The following is a 21,741-nucleotide window of genomic DNA, read 5'->3' as shown; positions in this document are numbered from 1 at the left end:
GAAAACATCTCCTTTCCTTCACCAACCCATTAACCCAACACTTCTCCCTGCACACATGTGCTAAGCCAACGTTCCTCTGTGGAACACTCCACCTGCAGCAGCACAGCCCTGCCCCCACCAGCACAGCCCTGTCCCCTTCTCCCCTCCCCCCACCAGTGGCTCCTGTTACACAGGAACCTCTGCAGGGCCAGCAGCCTTATCTCAATTTCAGTACTGATGACGCAAAGGAGCATCAGGCAGCTGTGTCCTGAACTACCCTGACGTGTCCCTTCCTCCCAGAAAGGGGGAGGCCACCTGCTCCACCTCTGCTGCTTCATCCCCTGCTCCTTCTGCAGCAAGTTACTGGGACCTGGAGGCAAAGACCTAGGGACAAAGACCTGGGGGCAGCTGCTTTTAATCTCTATCAAGCCAGCTTCACCTGAACTTATTGAGAGGTGAGTGGCTGACCTGCTGGAAAGCAGCTCTCCAGAGGACCTGGAATTTGGATAAGTTCCCCATGAGTCAACAATGTGTCCTCATGGCCAGGAAAGCCAATGGTCTCCTGGGATGCATTAAGAAGAGTGTGGCCAGCAGGTCCAGAGAGGTTCTCCTCCCGCTCTGCTCTGCCCTAAGGAGGTCACAGCTAGAGCACTGAGTCCAATTCTGGGCTCCCCAGTTCCAGAGACAGGGAACTGATGGAGAGAGTCCAACAAAGGCTACTGAGGGGTCTGGAGCAGCTCTGTGAGGAACAAAGGCTGAGAGTCTGGAAAAGAGCAGCCCCAGAGGAGAGCTGAGCAATGCTCAGCAAGAGCTAAAGGAGCTGTGGGGGGCAAGAGGCTGGGGCCAGACTCTGCTCAGTGGTGCCCAGGGACAGGCCAAGGGGCACAAAGTGGAACCCAGGAGGTTCCACCTGACCAGGAGGAGAAACTTCTTTAGTGTGAGGGTGCTGGAGACCTGGAGCAGGCTGCTCAGAGAGGTTGTGGAGTATCCTTCTCTGGAGAGCTTCCAAACCCTCCTGGAGGTGATCCTGGGCAAGCTGCTGTGGGTGATACCCATTTGCCAGCCAGCAAAACCAGAGTTGACTCAAAGTATTTCAAGTGGAAAAAAAAAAAAAGCCTAAGAGACAAACAAAAATAGGAGGAGAGCAGAGTGAGGAGGGAGAGGAGGCAGAGGGGCGTTCTGGACATGGCACCCAGGAGCTCCTCTCACTGAGGCCCACTCATGACATTGCTGTTTCTTCTGGAAGAGCTCCACATCTGCAGCAGGGCCACCATTCCTGCCCTCTGCCTAGTGCAGCAGCAAACAGAATGCAAACTTGAAGCAAAGGCTCTCCAACAGGGATGGAGAAGAGAGGATGGCAGACAATGGATGGATGTAGGGACAGCACCTCCTGACCCTTCTTGGCAGGGGGCACAGACAGGAAGGTCACAGCTGACTGCAGATGTCTGGACTAAGGGGGCAGGCAGGGCAGTGTGCAGATCCTCACTAAACCTCCTTCTCACTCAGCACCCCCAGGAACTCAGATGGATTCCTTCCTCCACTCCAGCAGCACAGGAGGCACCATTCCCCTCTCCTCAGTCCCATCACCCAGCTAAGGCTCCAGGCTGCCCAGACACACCAAAACCAAATACTTTGGAAGGAAGTCAGCTAGCAGAAGGCAGAACAGGAGCTTTGGACATTCCCCCACACCCCAGTGCCCTGTTAGTGTGGATGGAACGGACAAGCTCTTTGCAGTGCAAGATTTTCAGGCCAGGACCCAGCTCCTCTGGTCTGTAACCAGGGACCTCCTTCTGGAGCTGCTGGAGCTGTCTATCACACAGATGTCTGTGTGATACTCACAGACTCATACATCACATCAGGCTGGGAAGGAACCTCAAAGAGCATCCTGTCCACCCCCCACCCTGCAGGCAGCAGGGACACCTCCAGCTAGAGCAGGCTGCCCAGGGACACAGCAAAGCTGAACTTGAATGTCTGCAGGGATGAAACCTAAACCTCAGCCCTGGGCAACCTGTTCCAGTCTCTCCCCACCCTCCCTGTGCAGAACTTCCTCCTGATGTCCAATCTGAATCTGCCCTGCTCCACTTTCAAACCACTGTCCCCTGTCCTATCACTACAGGCCCTTCTGAACAGTCCCTCCCCAGCACAGATGCTCTCTTCAAGAGTCCCCAGCTACAATCTTCACACTCTGCTTTCCACTCAGAAGGTTGCTTAATATCATTGGAGTTGTTGTGTCCCCTATTGGTAGGTCTCATTCCAGAGCTGAATTTAGGAATAGGCTGAGTCAGAAGGAAATAAGCAGCATGATCTCCCTCAAGGTCACCTTAGCTTGGTTGCCTATTTCAGCTGTTGCTGTCCCTCACCCATGGAAGAGCTAAAAGCCATTCTCTGATGATGAGCATAGGTTCTTCCTGAGCACAAAGCCCCAAGCTGCTCCAGCTCAGCACCTGCCTCTTCTCCAAGCCCCCAGAGCAAGCCATGCCCATGCTCTTCCTGCCCAGCCTCTCCCAGGAGATGATGGAGTCCTAATTAGAACAGTCCCCGGCCCCACAACAGAAGGCTGTAAACACAGAGGCACTGAACCAAACCCTGCCCAGCTGAGCTCCAGAAAATAATTAACAGACCTTCACTGGCTGCTTCCTTCACCCAAGGCACAGGGCACAGCAACACACTGGTGACCCAAGGCCAAGTCCAGCTCCTGTGGGCAGTAACCATAGCTTCTGAAAGCTCCCACTGCTTGGCAGGACCTCTGCTCCTCTTCCCACACTCACACTGAAGCAACCTGGTTTCCACTCGTTGTCCCAAGAGAGCAAGAAGCAGACAGACCTTTGGTTGAGCTAAGCTGAATCAAGGCCAGCACGTCCTGAATGGGAACTTGACCCCAGATGTTCCCCAACTGCCTCTCAGCCAGGCTGCATGGATGTCAAAGGGGGCCCCAAAGACACACTGATGCCAACAGGAGAAAAAGTGAGAGCCTTGCCTTATGATTTGCAATTAGAAGTTTTCAGGTGGTAGGGGGAAAGCTGGTGACAACTCTTCTATTTCAGGGTAAAATCCTGGACAGAAGCCTGAAAGCATTGCCAGAAATTGTATACTCTTAACATAAAGAACAGCCCTGAGGAGAAGGACTTGAAGGGTGCTGGGGGTGCAAAGCTGGAGAGGAGCCAGCACCAAGTGCTGCCAGCCCATCCCCAGCCTGGCCTGGGCTCATCCCCAGCAGTGTGGGCAGCAGGGGCAGGGAGGGGATTCTGCCCCTCTGCTGTGCTCTGCTCAGACCCCCCTGCAGTGCTGGGGCAGCTCTGGAGTGCTCAGCACAGACAGGGAGCTGCTGGAGCAGGGCCAGAGGAGGCCACAGCAATGCTGGCAGGGCTGGAACCCTCTGCTGGGAGGCCAGGCTGAGAGAGTTGGGCTTGGGCAGCCTGCAGAGGAGAAGGCTCCAGGAGACCTTCTGGTGGCCTTGCAGTGCTTCAAGGGCTGAGCAGAAAGCTGGGGACAGACTTCTGAGCAGGGCCTGTGGGGACAGGCCAAGGGGGGATGGTTTGAAGTGCAAGAGGGAGCTGGAGAGTGGAGAGAAGGGAGAAATGTTTGCCCCTGAGGGTGGGGAGAGCCTGGCCCAGGCTGCCCAGAGAGGTGGGAGCTGCCCCATGGCTGGCAGCAGTGCAGGGCAGGTTAGATGGGGCTCTGAAGGACCTGCTCTAGCTGAAGAGGCCCTGCTGCTGCAGAGGTGCTGTACCAGATGACCTTTAAAGCTTCTTTCCAACCCAAACCAGTTTCTTATTCTATGATGTTTAAAGATTTGCTGCTGGTGGGGTGGCAGGAAGCAGTGGAGCCTTTAAGGCACTGAATCTTTGCACAGCTTCCTGAGAGGCAATAACATTGAGAAACTCCCTGTCCCAGAACGAGCTGTTCTGCTGGGACTTCCCTAATTTTTGTTTTTCTGAGGTGTTTGTTTTTATTTATTTGAAGGGGTTTTGCTCAATCCTTCTCTCCTATATTCTGTCTGTCAGATAAGAAACAGCTCAGCTGACTTTGCTCCTGATAAGAGGTACAGGAAGGAAGCTTTATTTTTTTTGTGATACACAGGTAGAAAACACAACTCTCCCCCCAGCACACACCCACTCAGTCTGCAGACAGCTCTGATGCTTGCCTGGCTGTTCCCTGTGGCAGAAGCCCTTCCATCAGGGGCTGGAAAGTAGGAAGAAATTCTTGGCAGTGAGGGTGGGGAGAGACTGGCACAGGTTGCCCAGGGAGGCTGTGGATGTCTCCTGCCTGGAGGTGTTGAAGGCCAGGCTGGATGAGGCCCTGAGCAAGCTGTGCTGGTGGGAGGTGTCCCTGCCCATGGCAGGGGGTAGGAACTGGATGAGCTTTGAGGTCTCTTCTAACCCAAACCATAATATGAGTCTTTCTCCCACTGTGCTGTTGACTGAGGGTTACATGTCCTACCAGAGCAACTCACAGAAACATTGAATGGGTTGGGTGGAAGGGAGCTCAAAGCTCAGCCAGCTCCAGCCCCCTGCCATGGGCAGGAACACCTCCCACCAGCACAGCTTGCTCAGGGCCTCAGCCAGCCTGGCCTGCAACACCTCCATGCAGAGGACATCCACAGCCTCCCTGGGCAACCTGTGCCAGTGTCCTCTTACCCTCACTGTCAAGAATTTCTTCCTATTCTCCAGTTTAAATCTCCCCTGCTTGAGCTTCTATCCATTCCACCTTATCCTATCACTCCAAGCCCTTGTCAAAAGTCCCTCCCCAGCTTTTCTGTAGCTCCCTTCAGGTACTGGAAGGAAGAAAGGAAGGAAGAAAGGATTCCCAGGGATCCTGATCTGCCTGTGAAAGCAACACCTCCTCTGACCACACAGGTGGGGCAGGTGGAAGCACCAAGAGGAAGAGAGCTTTTCAGGTAGAGCCAGCTCCTGCAGCCGGGGGCAGATGCTGAAGGAAGGGCTCAGCCTTGCAAATTCCAGACAGTGTCAGGAGGCAGCCCATGGTAGGAGGGCTAAGGACATCCAGCTCACCTGCAGCTGCTTCACAGCCAGGAGCCTCCCTCTGAACAGGTCTTTTCCCCCCCAAGAAGTTTATTTTTCTATGTCAAGTAAAACTGGGGCAAGAAAGGAGAAAGCTGTTGGCCACTTTATCTATTCAAAGCCAGACCAAAAGGAGAGGTTTCCCCCTCTGATCCAAAAGGGACAGTTGTTGGTGTGCAGCTAATGGATGAGCCAGAGCTATTGCCACATGCTGCACATGGGGAGCAGATGGTCTGCTCTGAGGCTGCCCCAGCTTTGGCTCTTGCACAGAGCAGCTCACCCACAGTGGCTGTCACCTGCCTGTCCCTCCACTGCTCCCTCCAGCCCCCTGCCAAAGCACAGATGCCCACTTCATGCCTCATCTCACCCTCATGTGGCTTGCTCTGCTTTGTAGAGAGGAAAAAGCTTTAGCAGAAGGGACAGAAGAGCTCTCAAGGGTTGGTTACACCTCTGAGGAAACCTTTGCACCAGACTTTGGCACCCCAAAGCCTCCCCAGGCCACCGGTGTGCTACAAGCCCAGATCCACTCTTGCAACACAAATAGAACAGCCACAGCTACTACTGCCAAAGCATACAAGAGGCAGTTGGGCTCAGGCAGGTAGCCAGGAACATCTCTGTCCCCACCACAACAGCAACCAATTCCCACTGGCCTCAGCTTTTCACCACTGCAATGCCCTAATGGGAGTCTTAACGCTGCTTTGCTTTGCTTGCACAAAAGAGAGGGAAAATGGTGTAACAGCACGTGAAGGGAAGTTGCTCAGGACCACAGGCAAGCCACACCTGGTCCTCATGCATCCATCCACCCCTGCCAGTGGTACAGTGTCACTGAGATTCACAGGGGGTGACAAGAAGAGGGGATTCACAGAAGGCACAGCTCAGATCCCTGCTGAGCCACAGTAACACTCAGGGCGTGGACTCACTGCAAAGCAAACACTCAGCGAGCAAAAGCTGGTGGAGGGCAGAAGTGGATGGCAAAGCACACGGTAAACACACAACATTTCCTGTGCCCTGCACAGCTGCAGAAGGGGAACCACAGCCAATTGTTGCTTTATTCCGAGTGAAAAACACTACCAGGAAGGCTGCAGTGGTTGTTCTTCTGAACAGGAACTGGTGCAGGTGGCTCAAGCCTCACCCACACACCCCATGCTCCACACCCCACCACCACGCTCCTTTCTCAGGTTTGCAGATGAGCACCACACACCCAAGGACAGAGCACAGTGGAGGCACCAGTAGAGGCTGGAAGCTTTGGGAAAAGACAGACCAGTGCCAGGCACCTGTGCCACAGACTGATGAAGACCGAGTGGAATAAGCAGTCAGCATTTCTGTTCCCAGAGCCTGGAGAAGGAGCTGCCACACCAACATCCCCTCAGCTCTACCACACCCCAGCCACTCCCCCAGCTGGCCCACCAAGGCCACAGCAAGGCCCACAGACAGCTCTGGATGGCTTTGACTCCTGCTAGATGCCCTCCTGCTTGCTCGCAGCAATTGTTGTGTCCAGCAGAGATGTCAGCAGGGACAAGGGCAGCTCTATCATGCAGAAGGACAGACACCTCTGTCCTCCCTCACTGCAGCCCTGTGTGACTGCTGGAGCCCTGGCATGGGATGAAAACAGCTCTGCAGCCCTGCCCTGGCCCTCTGCCTGCATCATGCCCAGCTCCCTCGTGCTCACAGGGCCAGCCAAACCCTCCAGCCCACGCCAAGCACCTCCCCACCCACCTAGAGGGCACTGCTCACCATCCATGCATGCTTTGCCCTTCCACCTCACACAGGCATGGGCAGTGTCACTTTACACCCCTGGACTCTTCTCCACCAGTCATGGTGTGAACAGAGCCTGCTACCAGCGAGGAAGCAAGAGTGAGAAGCCTCGTTCCAAAGCAGTCCTCAGAAGGGGCACAGGGACTCAGCTCTAGAAGGGCTCCCACCTGGATGACAAAGCTGATTTGGGAAGGATCTTCAGGCAGGCTGCATTCCTTGGGAGCATGACACAAGAGTAATATCTGGAAACTGATGTTCCATTTTTCCATGGACAGCAGCAGCAGTCCCCCCCTCCCCCCCAGCCACCAAGATGATTCAGGTCCTGAAACCAACCACATGAGCATGACAGGAGCTGCTCACAGAACACTGCAGGAAAAGAACCTCTGCTCAACTCTGCTGCCAGGCTGAGCAGTGCACAAGGAGAGCACCAAGACAGATGTAGCAATGTCCACCTGAAGCTCACAGTGAACTACTCTGCATGCAGAAGCAGACTTGGCAGTGCTGGGTCAATGGTTGGACTTGATGATCCTAAAGGTCTTTTCCAGCCTGAAGGACTCTGATTCTAAGCATAATTAGCAGTTAAATGGTTAGTTTGGTCCCATAAAGAAGTTTTCACCCATGCCACTGTATCCCAGCACTGCTTTAAGTAACTCAGTGTAGCTCCTGTGCTGACACAGGGCTCTAACTTCATCCATGCATGATGTAACCATGGCAGCCTGAATCCACAGCCTGCCTTCACCATCACACAGTCATAGAATGGTTTGGGTTGGAAGGGACCTTAAAGATCATCTAGTTCCAACCCCAACCCGAGACACCTTCTACTAGATCAGCTTGCTCAAGACCCTGCCCAGCCTGGCCTTGACCACCTCCAGGGAGGTGGAAAAGACCTTTAAGATCACCTAACTCTTCCAAGTCTGGTGCTAAACCATGAGACACTGGAAGAACTTTCTTGCCAGGCCCAGCCCTGAATCAGTAGCATTCACTGAAGTCAGCAAGAGCATCTCTTGTAATTAACATATGTAAAGGGCTCCTGGAATCATTTACACCTCCACACACCACCTCCTTTCCTTCAGGATGCTAAATTAGGAAATCCACAGGCGTGGCAGTTCAGAGACACTGCCAGAGCCTCCAACGCTCAAAATGGGACTCATTCCTTTCAATCCTAACCCAAAAGGCTTCCCAAACCAGGACCTTCCAAACAAACCACAGTGGAGGAAGATAAAGGTTCACTCTCTCAGAGTGCCTCCAGGCACCTCATAGCCAAAAGCCTGGGGGAGAGCTGCAGAAGACACTTGATGAAGCTTGCTGATTCTAGAGGACTTGTCAGACAAAAGCCATCCATGGAGACTTGGCCTTTACCTGCACCAGAAAGCACCAGTTATAGTGCCCAGGTATTGGCAAGTGCCAGAGGGCAGCACAAAGCCCTGGGTCCTACCAGCCCCACACCTGCCAAACCCAAAGCACCGAGGCCAAAGTACAGGCCACCAACCCAGACTCACCACTGCAGGGTCCCCCAGGGCACAGCTGCTTCCAGCCCCTCAGCTGAGGGAAGTGCCTTTCTGCACAACACCAAGGGCAGGTCTCCCAGACACACTGTGCTGCACAGCAGCACAGCTCCAGGGGCAGGGGCCAGCCCCAAGCAGCTCTTGCACCACAAGTGCCAAGCTCTCTCCTCCCTTCCTTCCTGCAGCCTTTGTAGCTAAACCAGGCAGGGCTGGTTGGTCTCCAGCACCTCTGCTACACTCCCAGGCTCAGCAGTTCCCTCCTTTCTGTGTGCTCCTTGGAGGGGATGTTCTACTGCTCCAGATCCTATCTCTCCAGGACACCTTCTGCCTTTTTCCAAGGACAAAGACTTATTTAGGGCCTTCTACACAGAGTCATTTCATAGAATCACAGAATTGTTTTGGTTGGAAAAAACCTTTAAGATCACCAAGTCCAACCTTCAACCCAGCACCACCATGGCCATTAAACCACATCCCAAAGCACCATGGCCACAACTTCCTTGAACACCTCTGAGGATGGTGACTCCACCACCTTCCTGGGCACCTTGTTCCAATCCCTGACCACATTTTTCCTACCATTTGCTTTTCACCAGCTCTTACTCTCCTCACCTGTCTGTGAAGGAAAACAGCCCAAGGCAAATGCAGATGGGTGAGCTCCCTTAGCTCCCAGATCCCTGAAGGCACATCCTGATCTCCAACCCAAGTCCCACAAAAAGCTGGGCAATGGAAGTGTAGAAGTGCAGAGGATGCAATGGGAGAGTGATGGCCAGTTTGGAACCCAGCCAGCAGTAGAGTTTGCCTCATGGAGAGCAAGGTGGGTGGGAGTCACCTGCTCATACTCAGGTAGGAGATTTAGCCCTGGAATTAGGAGGATTGTCCATTCCCAGCTCCAGAAAGGAGGAATGCTGACCAATAAGCATCCCTTGCATGGTTCTCTGAGTACAGCATAAAGCAAGTACAGAGAGCTGGAAATCCTCTCCAGCCAGGCTGGTGAACATTTCATCCCTGCCTCATGGAGGGCACAGAGGGAAACAGAGAAGGCCAGAGTGAGGAGAGGGACAACATCAGAGTACAGCCTCTCCTGGCCCTTGACAGAAGGGCAGACAGACAGAAACCACACAACAACAGCTACTGGACACACAGGCAGAGCAGCAGGAACTTGGAACTGGAAAACAGAGCAAGGACCTGAGGGAGGTTTTAGATTCAGCAGGGTCAGACTTCCAAACATCATCAGCAACCAGCCACAGGACACTGAAGAGCACAGGACAGCTTCTCATCTTTCAAAGGGAGGACCTGCAGGTGCCTTGAGTAATTTGGGGAGAGAAGAGTCAGAAAGAAGTGGGGCAGCCTGGCCATGCTACAAGTGCAGGAGAGCTGCTGAAACGCTGGGTCAGAATGAAGACGTGCTGCTGCCACCAACGCTGCAGAGCTGCTGCCAGGGCTGCTGGAGGAAGGCTGAGCACCAGGCTGCTCTGCCTCCTACAGCCTGGCTACATGGGGTGGTAATGTGACTCTTTCACTGCCAGTGGGTGCTCCCTTCCCTTCCACTCATCCAACCAGATGCCTGCAAAGCACAGGACTTCCTTCCTGAAAACAGAGGTGGGTGGGATGCTCTCTGTGGGCCTTCACAGCACTTGCAAGTCCTCCCTCTAAAAGATGAGGATCTGTCCTGCATGCTTCAGGGTCCTGCATCCCATTATTGATTATGTGTGGAGGTTTAGTCCTGACAAATCAAAAACCTTCCTTAGAGTCCTTCCTCTACTCCAAGCCAGGCAGTCAGCAAGAAGCTCCTTCCCTCCCACCAAATGGTACTGTGGGTGCTCCAGCAGCCTGGCTGCCAGCTTACTCATCTGGACAGCTGAGCCCACAGCCCTGTGACTGCTGATGGCACTGGCCCAGCACAGAAGCTTCTCCACCAAGCCAGTAAAGCTTTCAGACTATGTCCACACAGGACATAGAATTGTTCTGGTTGGGAAAGACCTCCAAGGACATCTAATCCAACCATCAACCCAGCACCACCATGGCCATCAAACCATGGCCCCAGGAGCCATGGCCACAGCTTTCTTGAACACCTCCAGCCATGGGGACTCCACCACCTCCCTGGGCAGCCTCTGCCAATCCCTGACCACTCTTACACCAAAGAAATTTTTCTTCCTCTCCAACCTAACCCTTCCCTGGCACAATTTCAGGACACTTCCTCTCTTTCCCTCACCTGAGACTAGGAGGAAGAACCCAACCCCCACCTGGCTCCAGCCTCCTCTCAGGGAGCTGTAGAGAGCAATGAGGTCTCCCTCAGCCTCTTCTCCAGGCTGAACACCCCCAGGTCCCTCAGCTGCTCTTCCCCAGCTCTATTCTCCAGATCCTTCCCCAGCTTGGTTGCCCTTCTCTGGACTTGTTCCAGCCCCTCAATGTCCTTCCTGGAGTGAGAAGCCCAAAACTGAACCCAGCATTTGAGACAAGGCCAGTGCCAAGTACAGGGGGATGATCACTTCCCTACTGCTGCTGGTCACACTGCAGCTGACAAGGGACAGGATGCTAACATCACCCCACACACCCCTGGTCTCCACCACAGAAAGCAGCAGCAGTCTTCCTGTTTCCAGGGAGCTCCAGAAGGCTGCCCACAGATGCCATGCATGAATGCACAGCAGATGCCTCTCCCCACACTGAGTGTGCTGGGGCTGCTCAGCTCAACAGCTTTTCCCCCAGCAAGGTCCTTTGCAGCAGACACAAACAGCCATCTCCTGTGTCTCCAGCTGTGAGGAGCCACACAGGCTACGGAGCTGGGGAGAGCTACAGACCTCCTCACACAGCCAAGCAAGACAGCAACCTCCACTTCCCCTGGGATAAGCCTCCTCTGGCCAGCATAAACTGACACAGCTCTGAGAACTCCAGAGAGACTAAGCTGATTTATTTCCCTCTCTCAATCTGGGATTTGGTGTTAGACCACATACAGAGAATGAAAAACAACCTCTGGGACTTGGCCTTCAGCCTTTGCCTGCACAAACTTCAGAAGCACAGCATTTGAGATGCTGCTACCCTTCCTTATTTCCATTTCAAAAGAGGGTTGGTTTGTTTGTGGCTTCTTTTTCTTGTCCCTCCTGCAGTTCAGCATGGTGACAGCTGACAAGAACACCTGAATGAGAAGATCATCAGGAGCCAGCAGTGAGCACTTGCAGCCCAGAGAGCCAACCAGAGCCTGGGCTGCAGCAAGAGAAGTGTGGCCAGCAGGGCCAGGGAGGGGATTCTCCCACTCTGCTCCACTCTGCTGAGACCACACCTGGAGCTCTGTGTCCAGCTCTGGAGCCTCTGTTCCAGGAAGGATCTGGAGGGGCTGGAAGGTGTCCAGAGAAGGGCCATGAGAAGGAGCAGAGGGCTGGAGCTGCTCTGCTCTGGAGTCAGACTGAGAGAGTTGGGGTTGTGCAGGCTGGAGAGGAGAAGGCTCCCAGGAGACCTTCTGGTGGCCTTCCAGGATCTGAAGGGGGCTCCAAGAAAGCTGGGGAGGGACTTTTAAGGGTATCAGGGAGGGACAGAGCAAAAATAGAAAGGGGTAGATTCAGATTGGATGTGAGGAAGAAGTTGTTCCCCATGAGGGTGGTGAGAGACTGGCAGAGGTTGCCCAGGGAGGTGGTGGAAGCTTCATCCCTGGAGGGTTTTGCAGCCAGGCTGGATGTGGCTGTGAGCAACCTGCTGTGGTGTGAGGTGTCCCTGCCCATGGCAGGGGGTTGGAACTGGCTGAGCCTTTTGGTCTTTTGACATCCTATGAATGTCAAATGAACTGTCACTTCAGGTCAGGTGGAGGCTGGGAAAGCCCTGACTACAAGCTAGTTTAAACCCCCTCCTTTCTGTATTCTCAGTGCTAGCAGCACCCCCTCAACTTGCTCTGATATTTTTTGCTGCTATTGCCATGCTTGAGGACAAGACCTAACTCCCACAGCTGGGAGGTTGGCAGCCAGCTTTGCTTCTCACAACAGAATCCATCTCTCCTCCCCAAAAAAGCAGCAATTCAGCAGTTCCTACCCAGCCTCCCAGAGGAGAGCTCTTTAGGACACCATTCCCTTGCCAGACAGACAAAGGAGAAGCTGTTGATCAACTGTGAGTCACCAGCACAGCCTGGGCCCTTCTCAGCTTTTCAGTGATCCCTGACAGCTCACTGGAGCGAGGGAATTAAAGACCTTTGACAACAATATATCCCCTGCTCTCTATCAAGGAGGGAAGAATCTGACATTGGTTTTATTTTAGCATCACTTGTGAGCAAAAAAAGGCCAGTCTGGTCATGTCATGTCCAGTTCTGCTCACCTAGGCTCAGTGGCTTGAAGATTTATTCAGACAAGTGAACATCCTCAGAGCCTGGAGATTGGGAAAAGCTGCAGGATTGGAGCTACAAAGCCACCACAAAAGGACTTTGAATCATCAGAGGCCTGGAAGCTCTCTGCCATGTGAGGAAAGGCTGAGAGAGCTGGGTTTGATCAGCCTGGAGAAGAGAAGGCTCAGGGCAGACCTTATCACCATGGACCAGGACTCAAAGGGTGGCTGCCAAGGGGATGGAGACTCCCTTGTGACAAGGAGTCCCATGGGGCAGACAAGGGCTGATGGGGACAAGTTAGTGCTGGGGACATTCCCTTTGGGCTGCAGAGGAAAATGTTTCATGAGAACAGTCAGACCTTGGAACTACCTCCTAAGGGAAGATGGAGTCCCCTACACTGGACACTTTGAAGACTCAGCCTGGCAGGGTGCTGGGCCAGCTCCTGGCAACTTCACCATCACCTAGAAAGGTTGGAGCAGGTGATCCTTGGGGTCCCTTCCAAGCTGGCATTGTGTGAGTCTGTGATTCTGAGTTGCTTGGCCTGTATAGATGCATTTCCTGGCATGCTGGACTCTCCAGAGAAGACACAGGCCTGACAGAAGGCCAAGGCCCCAGGACAAGAAGTGATTCATGCTCCAACACTGCAGTGTGCACAGTCAGAGAGCTTGTAAACATGCAAGCCTCTGCTTGAGCCACCTTGCCAAGCAGACAGTTCAGTGACAGAAGGAATAATGGCTTCAAGCTTGAAGATGCTCTATTTGGATTGGACATGCAAAAAAAATTCTTCCCCATGAGGGTGGTGAGACACTGGAACAAGTTTCCCAGGGAGGCTTCAAGCCTGAAGTGTTCCAAGCCAGTTTGGATAGGGCCTTGGGCAACCTGCTCTAATAGAGGTGTCTTTGTACATGGCAGGGGGGTTGGAACTGGATGATCTTTAAAGGTCCTTTCCAATCTAAACCATTTTGTGATTCTAGTAGAAATAAAGTAACAGCAGTGCTTCTTCATGCCAGTGAACAGCAAAGCTGGAGAGAGCACTTCAGATGTGGCACAATACCACTGCTGTAGCCCATGAGACTAAATCCAGTATCCCTGCAACTTACTGGTTGAGGTCATAACAGATGAGGTGAGATCAGAGCTACATGAGGTCATACCAGACCATAAATACCTCCTAGCATGTCATTTAGACATAAGGTCCTCTGTCTGCCCAATGTTTTCCCATTTGGTGTTCTCAAATGGGCCTTTGAAGTCTACAGAGAGCTCTGAAGGCTGCAGGTCATTTGGTCAGGGCCTTCAGCCCAGTGTTAGCCCACAGCAAAGCCTTACTGCCATGTACAAATGATGGCATTTTGGCCTTTCTGCTCTTCAGTCAGCGAGAAGACCTCAACTCCAGACCAAGCTGAACACATGTAAAGGCCAGAAGGAAAAAGCCAGAAAAGAAATGGGATCTCACACTCTGAAATCCAGGAAAAATTCTGGTCTCAAAGGATCAGAACCAAATAAAACCCAAAGGATGAAGGTTTTTCCAGACCTCCCCAGGAAATATTTATCTTCACCCAGCAGAGTCTCATTGAATTCAGAGCCAAGTAGCAATGCATGAAGGCACCAACCTTATCTACACCCCACCAAACAAGCAAGGGTTCTGCAAGAGTCCCCTCTGCTTGCCACCCAGCAAGAGACTATTTAGCACTCCCATCCAATGGACAGTAGCAGCTGCTAGAGGTGTCAAAGCCTACAGGCTTCTCTTCTCCCTACTATCAGGTGATGGGAGAGGAACTGGCCTGAAATTGTGCCAGGGGAGGGTTAAGTTGGAGATGGGGAAAAATTTCTTTGCTGCAAGAGTGGTCAGGGCTTGGCAGAGGCTGCCCAGGGAGGTGGTGGAGTCCCCATGCCTGGACGTATTCCAGAAACTTGGGGCCATGGTGGGGTTGGGCTGATGGTTGGACTCGATGGTATTAGAAGTCTCTTTCAACCCAAACAATTCTGTGACTCTATGACACCTCCTCCCAGGCAGACACCAGCTGCACAGCAGGTACTCAGGTCTTCTGGCAGCCCATAGTGGGAATCACTTCTCTCCCAGTCCAGGCTGCAGCTGTACCTTTTGCCCCATCCCCTTCTATCCTACAATCTCATCCTAACCCCTGGACCTCTGCCTGTGATCTGCACTGTCAGGAGGCTTTATGACAGGGACAAAGTGCAGCAGTTCCATGTCCCTGCTTTCACTTCCACAAGTCAGCTCTGGGGCCTTAGGGCTGCTCTCTGCCCACCACACATGCCAGGCACACAGGCAGAGCCAAAAGAAAACCAGCCCAGGGAAGTCAGACTTGAGGCAGAGGGAGAACCCAAGCCTTGGCTGGCTCTAGACAGCATGGTTTGCCCTCTTTCAGGAGGGAGGTGAATGCTGCCTAGAGGGTGGTCCCTAGCCCACTCCTCTTCATCATGCCTCCTCTTTTAGCACTCAGCAGGGAGTGGGGAAACTTAGTCTAGCCCTGATTCACAGAAAGCTCTCTGCCAGGCTGGGCAACTCCCTGAGGGCAACGCCTGGTACTGTGTGGATGCTCCAGACATATAAATAGATGTGATAACAGACTTGCTCAGCACTGTAATGACACCTGAGAGCAAGGCAAAGGACCCAGGCACTGACGGTGGTGTCAGGCTGTCTCCTGTCTGGGCCACGCCTCCAAGTGACACAGGGACCACTCTTGAGAGCTAAGTGGGCAGCCACCTCCTCATGGTTTAGCACCAGACCTGGCAGAGTTAGATTACAGCTGGACTCAATGATCTCAAAGGGCTTTTCCAGCCAAAAACGATTCTGTGATTCTATAACAGAAGCAACAGCAAGTAAAGCAACCAACCCCCTGGCAGCTATCAGCAAAGGACCCCTGAAGCAGGAGAAGTTTGAGGAGGCCTTTCCCCCTGTCCATGGTAAAAGTCAGCAGCACAGCATGACAACAGTCTTTAAGGTCCATGCTAGGGGTTGAATAGCTGGCAGGAGCTTCTCATTAAACTCCAGGAACAAGGGTTCACAGTTGAGTAACTTCAGATGCCAAGGAGGGGGAAACTTCAAACCTAACTGCACAGAAAAAGCTAACTCTTGCTGCATGAGGGCTGCATGTCAAAACTCTAACCCATCCCCAAAGAACAGGGAGTGCCATGGAAAGACACCTGTGATCAAGTGGAGAAAACCTCAAACAGTAAACAGCTCTGGTTTCACTTGGCCCTAGGAGAGACTTGTAATTCTCTGGGACTAGAGCCACCTGATTCTCTCCCATCACATTCACCTTCCAGGTTTAACCAGCACAGAAAATGATCCTACTCTCAAAAAAAAAAAAAAAAAAAAGCTTTCAAGCACAGATTCTAACACCTGCTTGCTCATTCCCCCCATACGCAAAACATCTCAACTTCAAAACAGAAAAACCCAAAACCAGGAGGCACCACACACCATTCTCTTCACAGAATTATTTAGGTTGGAAAAGATCTTTCAGATCCTCAATTTCAACCACTGTTTAGCTACCAAGTCTGATGGTAGCTCCCCAGGCATGCCCTAAGCTGGGACAGACTGCACTGCATGCCTGTGCCAGAGGGAACTTCTTAAGATTTCTTCTGTACATCTCCAGATGTAGCTTTTGCACAGGAAATGCAAAGAAATTTTGCAAGAAAATGACTCAGCACCCTACAATCCCTCTACTCTGCCCCAGTGAGGCGGCATCTGGAGTATTGTGTCCAGTTCTGGGCCCCTCAGTTTAGGAAGGACCTCAGGGAACTGCTTGAGAGAGTCCAGCACAGAGCCACAAAAATGATTAGGGGAGTGGAAGATCTTCCTTTTGAGGAGAGCCTGAGGGCTCTTCAGCTTGGAGAGAAGAAGCCTGAGGGGTGACCTCATTCATGTTGATAAAGATGTGCAGGGTGAGTGCCAAGAGAATGGAGCCAGGCTCTCATGGGTAATGCCCAATGACAGCACAAAGGACAAGGGGCAGTGGTGGAAGCTGAGGCATAGGAAGTTCCACGGAAACAGGAGGAAAAAGTTTTTTCACTGTGAGGGTGACAGAACCTGGAACAGGCTACCCAGGGAGGGTTGTGAGATCTCCCTCCCTGGAAATATTCAAAACCTGCCTAGCTATGTTCCTGTGTGCCCTGCTCTGGGTGACCCTGCTCTGGCAGGGGGTTGGACTGGTTGAGCTTCAGAGGTCCCTTCCAGCCCCTAACATGCTGTGATTCTGTGTAATAACCCTCTGGCTGAAATAAAGGGGCTCAGAATCAGAGCTAGCTACTTGTAGTTACTCAGAGGTGCTCCTCCACTCCAACTTGTACATGCTGCTGCCCACACGACAAGAGGTCATCAAATCACAGAGTGCTAGGGCTTGGAAGGGACCTCTGGAGATCGACTCCAACCCTCCTGCTAAAGAAGGGGCACCCAGGACAGGTCACACAGGAATGCATCCAAGTGGATTCTGAAAGTCTCCGGGGAAGGAGACTCCACAACCTCCCTGGGCAGCCTACCCCGGGGCTCCAGCACCCTCACACCAACGAAGTTTCTCCTCCTCTTGAGGTCGAACTTCCTGATTTCCAGTTTGTGTCCACTGCCCTTTGTCCCATCACAGGGCACCACCCAAAAGATCCTGGCCCCTTCCTCTTGACACCCACCCCTCAGATATTCATAAACACCGATCCCCTCTCAGCCTGCTTTTCTCCAGGCTAAGCAGCTGCAGGTCTCTCAGTCTTTCCTCGTAGGAGAGATATTCCCAGTCCCTGTATCATCCTCACAACGCTCCCCAGAGGATCCTCTCCTCACCATCAGCCCCACCAGACCTCCACTCAAGCAAGCCAAACCCTGGACCTGACCCCCACAAGCCGACGTCCCCATGGTGGGGGGCAAAAGCAGGGCCCCTCTATTGACCTGCCATTGGGGCTCCCTCTGTGGGCAGCACCTTCCACCCATCCTGAGGGGCCGGGCGCCCACTCTGGACCCATTACAGCAGAGCTGAAGCACCTCTGGCACCCTTCGGACCTCAGCTTGAGGCACTCAGCCAGCCGAGGGACCGGGGCTGCCGGGGAAAGGCGGGGGGGCCCAAGGTTTAAGAGGGTTAATAGTGACATAAAAAGCTTAAAAACACAGCGCCGCCCATATATAGGAAGAAAGGGAGCGGCGGAGCACTGCTTCCACCCTCCCAGCGCTGCTGCTGTAACTAAACCGCCGATAGCCGAGGCAGAAGCGGCGGCCCCGGCTCGCCCCGCCGCGCCAGCCCGCCCTGCGCTTACCGAGGCAGGCACCGCTGACGAGGGCGGTGGCGGTGAGCGCCCCGGCTGAGGCCCCGTACACCTTCCTGGCGTTGGCGACGAGAAAGGGGGCATGTTCCTGCAGGCAGCTGGCGACCCCGATGTGGTAGACCCCTAAGAAACCGCAGCCGGCGAAGGAAATATTCCAGGGGGAATCCAGGGGGAACATGGCTTCCGCGCCCCGCTGAAGGCGGGGAGAGGGGCGGGAAGGAGAGCGGCTGAGCGGCTGTGCTGCGGGGCGACGGGCACGGCACGGCCAGCGGGCGGGCGAGCAGGCAGGCAGGAGGACAGCAAGCAGGAGGACGGGAGCCTCGGAGCTCGGCTGCTAGAGGACGGCAAGCCTTGCCGTTGAGGTGTCAGGGGCAGCCGCTGAGCTTTTATGAGGTAGCCCGGCCCGCGGACCCGCCCTCGGCTGGTGGAGGGGCCGAGCCTCGGGGACGGTGCCGTCGCTGCCGTCCCTCCGTTCGGCCCCTCCGCGGGCCCCGGGTTTGGGCGGGCGGAAGGCAGCTCCTCCTTCCAACCCTTCCTCCGGTGAACCGCGCTCTCAGCCCTGTTCCTGGGAGTGTTGCGGCAGTGCCAGCGGCTGCCTGCAGAGCCAAAGGCCAGCAGAGGCCAAGCCGGCACCCTCAGGGCTCCCCGAAGCTTGCGCTGTGCCGGGGCGGCGCCCTGGCATCCCCCCACAAGTCCTGCTGGTTCTGCTCCAGGGGCCAGGTGGAGTTTCTTCTGACTACGATGGGTCTGGCTAGGACAGAGCTAGTTTCTGCTAAACCGTGACATACAACCCTTTGTTTTTCAGCATCTGAGCAAGAAATAGGAGAAGAAGGGAAAAGCTGAGGGAGGCAAGGCTCAACACAGCACAGGATCACAGGCTCACAGGATGCTAGGGGTTGGAAGGGACCTCCGAAAATCATCGAGTCCAACCCTCCTGCCAGAGCAGGACCATAGAATCCAGCACAGGTTGCAAGACCAGAGACTAAGGCAACCTCTGCTTCTGAAGGGCTTTCCTTGCCTCTAAACTCCCCAAAACACACACAGCTGCTCCCTTTGCTAACCTTCTCACAACAGTTTTCTCTGAGTGCCTTGAAGCTCGCCAAAAGCTTTACTTTTGGTGAGGGCAACAGCAATCTTCAGCAGTGCTGCTGCACAAACCCTTTGCAGGCAAGCCCCACGGCACATCAGCTCGCCACAGAACAGCAGTGGGGGAGAGACCAACACCATTAGGAAGTCAAAACTGATTTCAGACTCTGGAAAGATCTCACAAACAATCCAGGCTATGGTCCTTTCAGCGAGCAGCAAAGGGTGAGAGCTTGCAGGGATATCCAGAGGATCAGCACAGCAAGAGAAGCAGCTGCTCGACTCCAAAGCAAGGAAGGAAGATGAGCAGGAGGGAGGTTTGAAGGGTTACAAAACAAAAAGCATAAGGAGATTGGTTTTTTTTAATAGATTCACCAAGGGGCAAAAGCACTTTCTACCAAAGTTTAAGGGAAAACAAAACAACCAAACAAAAAAACTTAATTAATCTTAGCATAAATTTGTATTAGTTGACTTATAACTGGTCAGAAATGTCTCCTTTGGGACACTGTTAGGCCTTTCCCTAGCAGGTCTCAAAGTAATCAGTCAAGCACTCCTCCCCACAGGAGTTTCACAGTTATGTGCAATCCCAAGCACAAACACAGGCTGGGCAGGGACTGGCTGGAGAGCAGCCCTGAGGAGAGGGACTTGAGGGTACTGGGGGATGAGAAGCTCAACAGGAGCTGTCAAGTGAGCACTTGCAGCCCAGAGAGCCAAGCAGAGCCTGGGCTGCATCAGGACAAGTGTGGCCAGCAGGGCCAGGGAGGTGATTCTCCCCCTCTGCTCAGCTCTGCTGAGACCCCACCTGGAGTACTGCATCCAGTGCTGGAGCCTCTGTTACAAGAGGGATATGGACATGCTGGAAGGTGTCCAGAGAAGGGCCACGAGGATGAGCAGAGGGCTGGAGCTGCTCTGCTATGAGGAGAGACTGAGAGAGTTGGGGTTGTTCAGTCTGGAGAAGAGAAGGCTCCAAGGTCACCTTCTTGTGGTCTTCCAGTATCTGAAGGGGGCTACAAGAAAGCTGGGGAGGGACTTTTGAGGATCTCAGGAAGTGACAGGACTGGGGGGAATGGAATAAAGCTGGAAGTGGGGAGATTCAGACTGGACATGAGGAAGAAGTTCTTCCCCATGAGAGTGGTGAGAGCCTGGAATGGGTTGTCCAGGGAGGTGGTTGAGGTCCCATCCCTGGAGGTGTTTAAGGCCAGGCTGGATGAGGCTCTGGCCAGCCTGATGTAGTGTGAGGTGTCCCTGCCCATGGCAGGGGGGTTGGAACTGGATGATCCTTGTGGTCCCTTCCAACCCTGACTGATTCCATGATTCTATGTTAGGGAAGGTCACCCAAGTAGGCCCCCTCCTTTCCTCTCCAAATGTCCTTTCAAGGGACATGAGGGAGACTGGTACCCTCCCTGTAGAGGGTTGTAAGAACAGCCTCAGCTTACTGCCTCACAGCTGACTGAAGCAAACCCCCAGGTAACCCTTTTATAGATCCCATATTTGAGCTCAGGTTAGGCCTCATGCTCCAGCCGTTATCAACAGAGTTTATTAAGCAGTCATACCACCAAAGAGGCACCAAAGAGGCAGGAGTCCAAGGTTATCTTTCCTCCAGCTCCCACCCTGAAGCCCACCCCCTGACCTAGCTGCCAGATACTCCCCTTGATCTATATTAGCTCCATCCTGGAGCACCTCAAGAACTAACTGCACTTATCTCAAGTCCTCTGCTTATGCCCCATACCTGCCCTTCCCTCTCTTCCTCTCATACCATTTTGTAATTTCCTTCCTCCCTTGTGTTTGAGGTGGTTACACAACCCTTGTCATCTTCAGCTCCTCCACCCGAAGAGGTGAGCCTTGGCACACTTGAGCCTTTGACCCTCTTAAACACCAAGACATCACAGAACTTTCACCCCACACTCCTGGTGACACAGAAAGGTGTTTTCCTGTAGCCAAACCTAAAGGAAAATTTGTGTCTTGCAGTTTCCAGAGCAAGAATTGGGCTGCAAAAGATGCAGTCAACAGGCTGTGACTTGAGATCAGCTGGACATGAGCAGGCAGTGTGCACTTCCAGCCCAGAAGGCAAATCACATCCTGGTCTGCATCCAAAGCAGCGTTGGCAGCAGATCCAGAGAGGTGATTCTGCCACTTTACTCTGCTCTGGTGAGACCTCACCTGGACTACTGTGTCCAAGTCTGGAGCCCTCAACACAAGCAGGACATGGACCTGATGGAGCAGTTCCAGAGGAGGGCCATGAAAATGCTCAGGGGGTTGAAGCACCTCTGCTACAAGGACTGGCTGAGGGAGCTGGGGGTGTTCAGCCTGGAGAAGAGAAGGCTCCAGGGAGAACTTAGAGCTGCCTGCCAGGACCTGAAGGGGCTACAAGAAGGCTGCAGAGGGACTGCTCCCAAAGGCCTGCAGGGACAGCACCAGGGGCAATGGCTTCAAACTAGAGCAGAGCAGATTGAGATTGGATGTGAGGAACAAGTTCTGCACCAGGAGGCTGCTGGAACACTGGAACAGGTTGCCCAGGGAGGTGGTTGAGGCCCCATGCCTGGAGATCTTGAAGGTGAGGCTGGAGAGGGCTCTGGGCAACCTGATCTGGTGGAGGATGTCCCTGCTGAGTGCAGGGGCTTGGACTGGATGAGCTTTGGAGCTCCCTTCCAACCCAGACCATTCTGTGATTCTATGATTCTATGATCTGTGACAAAACTGAACACTGAACCTTGCTTGCAGATAACACTTGTAGCCACAAGAACAACTTTGCTTTCCAGCCAGAGCTGCTTCCTCTTTTCTTCAGCATTTCACAAACCCTTCAGGTTCCTACTGTGTCTGAAAAAAAAAAGAA

At 53.5% G+C, this 21,741-nt stretch overlaps 1 protein-coding gene across 1 annotated transcript in view; it reads right to left on the bottom strand.

The window, feature by feature from the left end:
- Positions 1-18,062, bottom strand: part of PNPLA2 (patatin like phospholipase domain containing 2) — a 32,468-nt gene extending 14,406 nt beyond the window's left edge. The window contains exon 1 of the mRNA XM_054390382.1: positions 17,817-18,062. Coding sequence (XP_054246357.1) covers positions 17,817-18,003 — 187 coding nt within the window. The 5' untranslated portion in view covers positions 18,004-18,062. The remainder of the gene's footprint in view (positions 1-17,816) is intronic.
- Between the last annotated feature and the right edge of the window lie 3,679 nt (positions 18,063-21,741).

This window comes from Indicator indicator, chromosome 21, assembly GCF_027791375.1.
Source record: "Indicator indicator isolate 239-I01 chromosome 21, UM_Iind_1.1, whole genome shotgun sequence".
Lineage (NCBI taxonomy): Eukaryota > Metazoa > Chordata > Aves > Piciformes > Indicatoridae > Indicator > Indicator indicator.
This window is presented reverse-complemented; position numbering and strand designations above follow the sequence as displayed.